Raw genomic sequence first — 11275 nt, 5'->3', positions numbered from 1 at the left:
ATCAGTCATGTGTAAAAACTTTGGTTGTTTGAAATGGGTATTTTGGTAGTAATAGAAATAGTGGAAGAGATGCGAGCTGAGTTTTCTTTTTATCGAGAGCTTGGCACGGTAAAAGATAGAAGATAGGGGCAAAGGGGTTTGCTAGGCTTTGCTTTTTAGGGATTGAGGTTAAATTTAACATAAATTACCTTTTGTATACATTAAGAACTATTCCTATTAAATGGTATATATCAAGGACCAAAATATTTCAACCCTTATACATTAAGGACCATTTTGATAATTTTCTCTAACATTTAACAATAAACAGATTAAAACAACTAAAATTACAAAACTAATCCTTGTAATAACAATTAAAAAACTTTTTATTCTATTTAAAAGCTAATAAAAACATATTTTCGAATTATACATTATATACTAATTTTAATACGTCAAATTAGTAATTGAGAATATAGAATCCCAGAGTACCTTCAGAAGATCGGCGTCCGATTTTGAGTGGCCAAAAATGGAAGCAATTCATGAGATAGGAAATTCGCCACCGCCTTTTCTGTGCAAGACGTATGAGATGGTGGACGATTTGTCGACCGATTCAGTGGTGTCTTGGAGTAAGAGTAATAACAGCTTCGTCGTCTGGAACGTGCTGGAGTTTTCGAGAGATATTTTGCCCAAGTATTTTAAGCACAATAATTTCTCCAGCTTTGTTAGGCAGTTGAATACTTATGTAAGTATTAAAATTCCTCTTTGTTTTTTCGCTCTTTATTCCACTATTTCGGTTTATGCGTTTGCTTGTGAGGTTGGTGTCTGCAACAATTTGCTTAAACCCTATAAGAAAAACATTTTTTCTAATATTGAATTTGTTTCTGAAATTCGCCAATTTGGATTGAGGCACATAAGATTGTTGCTTTTTTAAAAATATCGTTATGTTTCTGAGTATGTATAGATTTTCTCTGCTCATTGTTTTAAATGTTTTTACTTAGGTCGCTTGTGTTTCTAGCTGTCACTATGATATACGCTTATTTGTTTTCTATTTCTTTATATCCTCTTCTAAAAAAATTTACAAGTATTCTATTTGAAATTGATTGTATATAAGTAGTACATTGAGTTGGAAAGATGCAGCAAACTCGAGCAAATAGGCAAAACTTTCTCTCTAATTGGAATATAATATGAAGTTTCATCTGATTTAGTACATTATTTTCAGAATATTATTGAATGGATTCAGTTCAATGGGGTACTTGTCCTTCCTTCAATTCAGCTTGGCAGTTTGATTTTTTATTAAGAGTTAATGAGAAGCTCTCTGATCCCATATGCACAAGCCACACGCTTGTTTAAATCAAATCAGAAGTTGTCTTTGGTGCTAAAATATCAGTAAACACTTTGATTTGAAAGCTTATTCCCTTTTTATTAGAAAATTATTTGGTAGGGTCTCATCAGGGATATAGCAAATTGAGGACTGTTACTTTAATTCAAGAAGCAGTTGTAGAGTTGATAAACCTGATTTAATCTCAAGTTTATGTTTAGGGGCAGCGTTTGTTTTAAATTAATTTCAGTGTTTGGTGTGTTTTGGGAAGCTTTGTTTAGGGGCTTATCATTCTTTCTCATGGTATAACTGTATTCCACGGTAAAGGTGGGTCAAAAAGTGTGCCATGAGGTAAAGGGGTGATCTTTTCCCCTTTGCTATTTCTATCTCTCCCCTCTATCCTATCCGGCACACATTAACCCCCCAGGTCTCGCCACCTACTGCCCCACCTCCATGGTATAAAAGTTACCCTACAATAAAGGGAACTTTACCCGGTCGCTAATCTTGCTCTCCTGCTCAATCCCGTTTGCCACTCACTAACCTCCTCTTATTTGTTTGTCACATGATTCTGTTCCTAAGAATCTCTAATCCTAACATTCTGATCATTGCTAATCATGTCTGCATTATTACTGATTTCAAGGCATCACATGTAGTGTAACCATGTGACATTTTAACCATTTTTTCCATGTTTCAAGGTTCAAAGCAATAAATCGATGATGGGACGATGGGAGATGGGAGTCTCTTTTAATCACGATGAGGGAATAATTTTCTTGTGTATTGCAGTTTATACAGTTTTGTCACTCGCTGTTATCTTTGTGTTTTGGTTATAAGTACTCTTTGTATATATTGGGCAACCTTAATCCTTTTTTACAATTTGCTCTGCCCTTTCATCAACCAGGGTTACAGGAAGGTTGATCCAGACTGCTGGGAATTTGCAAATGAGGGATTCCTTAGAGGCCACAAACACCTGTTGAAGACCATAAGTAGGCGAAAACCATCTCAAATGCAGGTCCATCAGGACACCGCCTCCCAAGTGCAAAGTGTATCTGTTGAATCTTGTGTTGAAGTTGGGAAGTTTGGAATAGAAGAAGAGGTTGAAAGGCTTAAAAGAGATAAAAGTATTCATATGGAGGAGCTAGTCAAGTTGAAACAGCAGCAGCAGGCAACAGACCACTGCTTAGAGAATGTTGGGCAGCGTCTTCATTTAATGGAGCAAAGAGAACAGCAAACCATGTCATTCCTTGCTAAGGCCTTGCAGAGCCCTGGCTTTATAGCCGAGCTTATTCATCAACACAATGAAGGTAACAGGCGCATTCATGGGATGAAAAAGAAGAGGAGATTTCCCAACCAGGAAGAAGAAATTTATGCAGGCAAGCCTGTCAGTACTTTGCATGACAGGCAGATAGTCCGTTACCAGCCTTTAATGAATGAGGCAGCAAAAGCATTGCTGCAGAAGATCCTGAAAACTAATGCATCTGGTTGGCTGGAAACCAAAGTTAAGAATACAAATGGTTTTTTGACTAGTCATGGCCATGCTTTCGAAAATACATTAGACAGTGCTGGTATATGCAGTCATATTTCTGGGGTTACCCTTCCACAACTGCCAACTTCTTCACAATCTCATCTGACGTCGGATTCAGGATTTCCATTCAACTCTAATTTATCTGCCATTCCTGAGATCCAATATTCCCCTGGTCTGATTCCTGGGGAAGCCAAAGTCCCTCACTTTCCTGGTTTAAATGCACTTAACTTTCAGATAGACCATGTTCTGCCTGAAGTTTCAGAAGGACATGGGATAAATATACTGGACAATTTTGGAATAACTGACCTTAAGCGGTCGGGAACTGGGGATTTGCCAGACATTGACAGAATGCAAGGCATTGTGGATGGTGTAACATCAGTTGTCCCTGATAGATTTTCCACAGATACTGATATTGATGTCTTTTTTGACGAGATGCCTAAGCTTCCAGGCATTAATGACATTTTCTGGGATCACATTCTTTCTACAAGCCCTCTCACTGGGGATAAGCATGAGATTGGTTCTCTAGCATTAGAAGATGGTTTAGCGAAGGAAGAGGATGTTCCAGGAATTCAAGAGAGTGCTTTCGATAAAAAGAAGCATATGAGTTATCTTACTTAACAGATGGGGCTCCTTGCATCAGGTTCTCAGTGGATGAAATCGAGAATTTTATTTGAATCCCGAAAACATCAAAGGTAGAGTTTTCTTTCCTTATTCACTATGATGAGCTTATCGCTTTGACAAATTGTTGCAGAACTCTTATGATTCCTTTTTTTTTTTTTTTCTTTTGATTTTCACACAGATATGGCTTTTTAAGACCAATGTTTTCCAATTCTGGCATATGCCAATATTTTTTGCATAACTCAACAAAGAGGAATTTTCACTTCCGTTTTTATCTCCTCATTCTGCATTATATGGATGTCTGACTGACTCGAGGTGAGTCGGCTTTCAGTATTTCTCCAATTCCTTACAGGGCCTTCAATTCTTCGGTTTAGTCTTACCCCGTATGTTTTAATCTTTGTAATATTGTAATTTTGCTTTTTGCACAACTGCTAAAACCAGTGGTAAGCTTGAAGAGAGTGAGGGCTTAAGTTGTTCATCGTGTTTGTATGGTTTTGGCAGGTTGATGTTCTGTACTGGTAGAATAGAAATTGGAGCGGTACCTTTTGTTGCTACAAATTTTCTTTTATCTGTTAAGAAAAAAAAAACCTGCTCTGCCTAAAGTATTTTCTGTTCCAGTTCAATCCCTATTGTAGCCACCAACTACAAATTGTTATCTCTGTTTTTTCATTTCTGCTATTTCATTCTCATATTTATTTCTTTATATTTTTTATTTCTACATCTGAGAATCTGTTTGTTTTTCAGTGTTAAATTTTTTGAGTTAGAGAGAAGAAGATTTAGCAAATTACTGCTTACTTATTGGTTGTATTTGATGGAAATACTTTGCCATGTGTTAATACTTTGTAGAAAATGTATCTAGTTATACACCAGTCTGAAATAGAAATGAGAGTGGAGCAAATAGGCGTCTAATATTTGTATGGAAAGATGAGGGAGATAAGGTGATGCCAAAACCAGTTATGGCCTAAGGGTGTTACTTTATAATGGAAGAATAGAAAAGAAAAGAAAAAAAATGCTAAGCTATGTATTCTTGTAACTGGTTATTGGTTATTGGTTATTGTTGAAGTAGGAGAAAACTCTATGTCTTTCATGATCTCTTTTCTTCCTTCAAATTGTATTCTTTAAGTAATGGTCAGAACATGTAGTTTTGAGATGCTTTCTAGGAATCTTTTCAAGTCCTTGATGTCCTCTGTGGTCATATTAAAAAAGTGAATATTCTTGTCATCAGAATGCAAGATCCTTAGTATTCATCGAAACTGAGATTGCATGTATTTGCGAGTAAAGTAGGCAACTCATGGGTAGAGATTTTGTATCTTTTCTGAACTCAAGTGGAATGAAATTGCATGTACTTCTGACCTTTTTTTGAACTAATTTTTATTTCAATTAAACTATTAGTTAGCTCTATATATGTTCTTTTACATAGATTTTGGAAAAAATCACAGTTTTTTCTGACTTACTCATACTTTGGTAATTTCGGTGAAAGATTTGGGTTTTACTGTTATACCTGAAAAGCATGACTATTTTCCGTAACTGTGAACGAGCTGGGCATCATATTTTTGAGTCATTACATGTACTGTTTTTCTTATATTGTTACAAATTATTCTTGACTATTGGTGTTGGACTCTGACCTTTGTCCAAGCTCGTCACTGTAAGTTATTGAGTACATGGGATCGGTAGTACTCATACTACATTTCTGCACCTTGCGTGCAGATTTGGGATGTTGATGTTGTTGTGTATGGCGGGAGCTGGAATTGAAGATGTACCTGCGTTCCTTTTATAGCTGCCTCTTGTTCTTGGTAGCTTTAGCATTTTAAATCTATTCATGTATATTTCAAACAGATGATGCATTTGTTTCATATCAGCTTTGTAAACTCTAAATCTTAGAAGCTCATGATTTGTACTACCAGTCCTTGGGAAATTCCTTGTATGAGAGTTCAGTTAAATTATCTGTATTTCTCTCAGTAGATCTCTTTTGAATTAGATAGCTGCTAATTGGCTTACCTAGCGGGTTGGGTTAGGTGCCATCACGACTAGTTGGATTTTGGGTTGTGACAAGTTGGTATCAGAGCTCTAGGTTCATAGGTTCTACGAGTCATGAGCAAGTGTCTAGTAGAGTCTTGCGGATTGGTATGATGACCTCCATACCTATCTTCGAGAGGCTACAAGGCATTTAGGATAAACTTCCCATCTTTCTTTCCTTATCGTGCGACATTGATTAAGCTTGAAGCATATCTCTTTGAATTCCTTCTACTCACTCGTATGCGCATTTGAGCGCTCAATATCAGTTGTACATCGACGGCTTGTGGAATTCCATGGATGAGGTGAGAGATGTGTTTCCTGTGCTTTGGTGATGGGCCAGTCTAAAGGACTTGAGGCTGGGTTTGGATCGCAACTTAGGCTCGGCAGTTTCAGTTGCGTGAGCATGTGCTTTTGGACTTCTATGTCCAGTTGTGTCCCTATGAGTGGAGTTGGTGGCTCGATGAGTGGTTGGATGACTAAATGATGAGTATGATCTGACTACGGGCTATTTTAGATAGTTCGAATGTGACGAGAAGAGTTTGCATGAGATGTAAAAAAGGACTATTGGGTGCTTGATTTTTGTCTTGATATGACATATAGTCTCGAGTTATGAGTGTGTTGAATAATCTTTCATGTTGATAAATTATGGAACGAATTAGATTCTCATGTCTTATTGATGAGTTTAGACTCAGAAAGATTCAGTGATTGCGTAGTAGTTGTGGCTGTGAAAGGGTATAGAGAGATGACAGTTTGAGGCTAAGCATGTGGGTTATAACCTGCAGGGTAATCTACATAGGTGTGATTCTTATGATGTTGTGAGGAGGGTTTCTTTTCTACCAGTGGGTTATAGCTATTGCGATTTGAGTTTGGATTGGTTGAGAAATTTTTAAACTTCGACGAACGCGTCCCAATTATGCTTAAACATCCTGGAATGATGCCAAATTTTATGTGCAATTAATAAATCACATTACAAACCTATTTCAGGGCTCAGAACCCCGAATGGACATCGATAACACCAAAATTCATTTTAATTCAAACTTAAGAAATTCTTAAACTTTCAGAAATGCAAACGTTCCATAATAGGCGTCGAAATTCTCCCGGGCCACCCGATACTCAATACGAACATATGCCCAAGCAAGAAATCATCATATGAACCTATTGGAACCTTCAAATCTCAATTCCGAGGTCGTTTACTCAAAAGTCAAATCTTAGTTAACTCTTCCAACTTAAAGCTTCCGAATTGAGAATCTTCTTTTCGAAACAACTCTGAACTTCCCGAAATTCAATTCCAACCACACGTACAAGTCATAAAATATGAAGGGAAGCTACTCAAGGCCTCAAATTACCAAAAAAATGCTCTAGAGCTCAAAATGACTGATCGGGTCGTTACATTTGGTTGATGATTTCAAAAGAGAAATTGGGGGTTTTGTCTAAAGTTTCATAGAGTGAATTTTCGAATTTTGATCATCGATTCAGAGTCGGATTTGAGTGAAACTAGTATGGTTGGACTCGTAATTGAATGGGTTGTCAGATTTTGTGAGTTTTGTCAGGTTTTGAGGTGCGGGCTCAGTTTTGACTTTTTTTGTTAACTTTGGAATTTTGATTAAAGATTTGACCTTTATCAATTGGGTTTGTTTCCTTTGGAATTATTTGATGTTCTTGTATTGCTTTTGGCTAGTATTGAGTCGTTCGGAGGTTTATGCGTGCGAGGTGGCATTTCTAGAGTACTGTGTGGCTTGCTCGATATTGGATCTTGCTTGTTCGAGGTAAGTAACACTTCTAAACTTGGTGTTAAGTGTTTGAACCCCTAAATATACGTGTTATGTGTTTGGAGTTGAGGTGACTCACATACTAGGTGATGGGTTTGTGGGCGTGCATCGTGTGAATTATGATTCGGTTGATCCTGTGGTACTGTGTAGTTACCTAATCTTGTCTTTATCCATGAAAAATTTACTTGCTAGAGTAATTGAGCTGAGATCCATGTTAGAAACAATGTTTAGGCTATATGCTTATTCCGTTGGGACCCATTGAGGTCATATCTGTTGTTGAGTTACTTGCTTAAATTGCAGTTACATATGCAGTCATACTCATTTATTTGCATATCATATCTCAGTCTCTATTGCCATTTATTAATACATCATATCATCATTTTTGGACTGATTTTCATGACATTGTGAGCCCGAGAGACTTGAGAGATTAATGACTGAGTGAGGCCGATGGCCTGTTTATGAGTGACATTGATGGGATCGGGCTGCACGCCGCAGTAGGCACTATTGACTCATGATGGGATAGAATTGCACGCCGCATCATGTACTATTGACTTATGATGGGATCCGGCTGCACGTCGCAGCAAGTATTATTGACTCATAATGGGATCGGGCTGCGCGCCGTAGTAAGATTTATTAGCGCATGGGCTGGATTCGCCCCTCCGGAGTCTGCACACCCATAGTAAACGCAATTACTATTGATTCATGACGGGATCGGGTTGCACGCCGCAGCGGGTATTGTACAATGCTGAGTGACTGAGTGTGCTGAGTATTGAGCGTGATGAGTAGGAGTGTGAGACAGTGAGATTGAGTACTCTGGGCTGGATGTGATGCATTGCATTTGACATGCATACTTGTCATACATGCATAGAGATGCATTTCCTCATGCTACACTGTTTTGTGACATTCATGACTTCACGTGCACATTGACACGTAGGCATAGAGAAGTACTTTCTTCATGCTATCTGATACTGAAACATCTTATTTATTGTTGAAAGATTTTGGGAAAAATCATAGTTTTTCTGACTTACTCATACTTTGGTGATTTCGGTGAAAGATTTGGGTTTTACTATTATACCTGAAAAGCATGACTATTTTCCGTAACTGTGAACGAGTTGAGCATCATATTTTTGAGTCGTTACTTATACTGCTCTTCTTATATTGTTACGAATGTCTCTTGACTATTGGTGTTGGACTCTGACCTTTGTCCAAGCTTGTCACTGCTTTCAACCTAAGGTTAGGTTTGTTACTTATTGAGTACATGGGGTCGGTTGTACTCATATTACACTTTTACTCCTTGCATGTAGATTTTTGATGCTGATGTTGTTGTGTATGGCGGGAGCTGGAATTGATGATGTACCTGCGTTGCTGTCATAGCTGCCTCTTGTTCTTGGTAGCTTTAGCATTTTAAATCTGCTCATGTATATTTCAAACATATGATATATTTCTTTCATATCAGCGTTATAAACTCTAAATCTCAGAAGCTCGGTATTTAAACTACCAGCCCTTGGGAAATTCCTTGTATAAAAGTTCGGTTATATTATCTATATTTTTCTCAGTAGATCTCTTTTGAATTGGATTGTTGCTAATTGGCTTACATAGCGGGTTGGTTTAGGTGCTATCACGACTAATTGGATTTTGGGTCGTGACATTATTTTATCTGTATCTTTTTTAATATTATATTGAGGGATTTTTTCTGGGTGCTGGAGAAATATAATAATTTTGTCCTAATATACCCCTTGCATAATCTAATGCTTCAGTAAAATCATTAAACCCTTTAAAAAGAGTTTTTTCTAAATCTTTTATAGAGTCTAATACTTCTAACCAAGTTTGAAAAATACCATTCGTCTTACCAGGTATTGCCACATAATATTTAAATCTTTTTTCTTCGCTCTTATCTGTAAAATATTGGCATAAAGCATTTAGAGCTGCTATAAAATATTTAGTATCTTTTTTATTATATGATATCCATAAATTATCTATCAAGCATCTCTGTGGTCTATCTATTATACATTCTGCTAGAACTTTGAATGACATATTTGACGGCGGAAAAAATATTTAATTTATATTTTCCAAACCATATTTTGCCCATACTAGTCTGGTTAGTTCAATATATATAGTCTGAAACTATTTAGTCCATAGATTACAGCTAATATTTCTGCATCTATACTGCTCATATTCCTTTTTTCTTTATATTTACCGCTTTGGTAGGCACATATTTTTTCTTCACTTTTATCACTATGTTTATTGGGTTTGACTTTTATAATTGCTCCCTATCCTTCAAAACTTCTATCTTTTTCTATAATTAAATAGTATGTTTCTAATGGCATGTTTAAATTAGGAATATTTTTTATTTTGTCTTTAATTTTTTGTACTAGTTTTAATATCTTCTGTATTAAAATATTTTTGTCCCGTAGAACCTGTCTTAGCATATAAAGGTCCTGCTATTTTGCCTAGATCTTTTATGAAGTTCCTTGCATAATTTACTATTCCTAGAAACCTTTGTAATTCTTTAATATTATCTAGTTTGTCTGGCATTTCTAAGGCTTTCTTGGGAATATGGGGTTGTAATTCAATTTTTCCATCCCCTAACACTACTCCTAAGAAATTTATATAATTTTTACATAATTTTATCTTCTTTTTGCTAATTATGTAACGACACAGCCGGTCATTTTGAGTGTATTAGTCCTGACCCCTCTAATTATTTCCTTCTCAGTGTTATACTGAGGGTACTTGACTTGCCGGGAAGTTTGGTTTTTGATTTCAGAGTAAAATTGGACACATAGTCCCTAATTTGGATGCTTAAGTTGAAAGGTTGGCCGGATGTTGACTTATGTATAGAAGACTCCGGAATGGAGTTTTAATGGTTCCGTTAGCTCTGTTGGGTGATTTTGGACTTAGAAGCGCGTCCGGATTATGAATTGGAGGTTCGTAGTTGAATTAGGCTGGAAATGGCGAAAGTTGGAAATTTAGAAGTATGACTGAGAGTGGACTTTGTGGATACCGGGCCTGGATTGGGGTTCGAGGAGTTCGGGTAGGTCTGTGGTGTCATTTGTGACTTCTGTGCAAAATTTGAGGTCAATCGGACATGATTTGATAAGTTTCGGCATCGAATGTGGAAATTAAAAGTTCATAGTTCATTAGGCTTGAATCGACATGCGATTCATGGTTTTAGCGTTGTTTGAGGTGATTTGAAGGCTCGACTAAGTTCATATCGTGTTTTAGGACTTGTTGGTATATTTGGTCGACGTCCCGGGGGCCTCGTGTGAAGTTCGGACGATTATCGGATCAAGGTTGGGAGTTGAGAATTGCGGAGGTGCACCAGTTCTGGTGCAACCGTACCTGCGTAATTCTGATCGCAGGTGCGAGCTCACAGAAGTGAGCATTGGAGCGCATAAGCGACCTAGGATGGGGGTGTGAAGAGGTCGCAAGTGCAAGGAAATTTCCGTACTTGTGTGGTCGCAGATGCGGCGTGATGGGCGCAGAAGCGGAGTTGGCCAGTGGGGGAGTTTATGCAGGTGCGATGGAAATTCCGCACCTGCAATTGCGCAGATGCGGAGGTGGGATCGCAGAAGCGAAGGGAGCCTTGAGGTATGTCCGTAGAAGTGGAATATTTTCCGCAAAAGCGGAACCGCAGGTGCGGTTAAGTTTCCGCAAGAGTGAAAAGGCTGGGCAGAACCTTAAATTCGAGGGTTCCGTGATTTTCTTCATTTTGAACATTCCAAGCTTGGATTAAGGCAATAATTTGAGGGATTTTCAGAGTGATTGTTGGGGTAAGAGTTCTTAACTCATTTTTGATTAATTTCCACTAATCTATCTTCGATTTCTTCATTTAATTAAAGATTTGCGTTAAAATAATTGGGGAAAAAGGTGTAGAGTTCTTAGACCGAATTCTTGAGTTTTGAAAGGCGAAATAGGAACGGATTTGAATAATTTTTGTATGGTTGGACTCGATATCGAATGGGTGTTCGGATTTTATAATTTTGGTCGGGTTCGGATACTTGGCCCGGGTCGACTTTTTGGGATGATTTTTCCAATTCTTGCTAAAATCATAATTTC

The 11275-nt window shown here is 37.5% G+C and overlaps 1 protein-coding gene across 5 annotated transcripts; it reads left to right on the top strand.

Annotated features, from left to right (window-relative positions):
• Positions 1–427: 427 nt before the first annotated feature.
• On the top strand, positions 428–8777 carry LOC107832603 (heat stress transcription factor A-1). 5 transcript variants are annotated; one of them, XM_016660458.2, is made up of 6 exons: positions 428–718; positions 1990–2085; positions 2193–3508; positions 3616–3749; positions 7129–7216; positions 8524–8777. In XM_016660458.2, the coding sequence occupies exons 1-3, from the start codon at positions 503–505 to the stop codon at positions 3432–3434; spliced, it is 1554 nt and encodes a 517-aa protein (XP_016515944.1). In that variant the 5' UTR covers positions 428–502; the 3' UTR covers positions 3435–3508; positions 3616–3749; positions 7129–7216; positions 8524–8777. The 5 variants fall into 5 exon arrangements, with proteins under 5 accessions (XP_016515944.1, XP_016515943.1, XP_075097783.1 ...); XM_075241682.1 differs by lacking the exon at positions 1990–2085 and having other exon boundaries at positions 430–718; XM_016660457.2 differs by lacking the exons at positions 7129–7216; positions 8524–8777 and having other exon boundaries at positions 3616–4057.
• The last annotated feature ends 2498 nt before the right edge of the window (positions 8778–11275 follow it).

Source organism: Nicotiana tabacum, chromosome 21 (genome assembly GCF_000715075.1).
Source record: "Nicotiana tabacum cultivar K326 chromosome 21, ASM71507v2, whole genome shotgun sequence".
Lineage (NCBI taxonomy): Eukaryota > Viridiplantae > Streptophyta > Magnoliopsida > Solanales > Solanaceae > Nicotiana > Nicotiana tabacum.
Note: the sequence above shows the minus strand (reverse complement) of the source record. Positions and strands in the feature narration are given on the sequence as shown.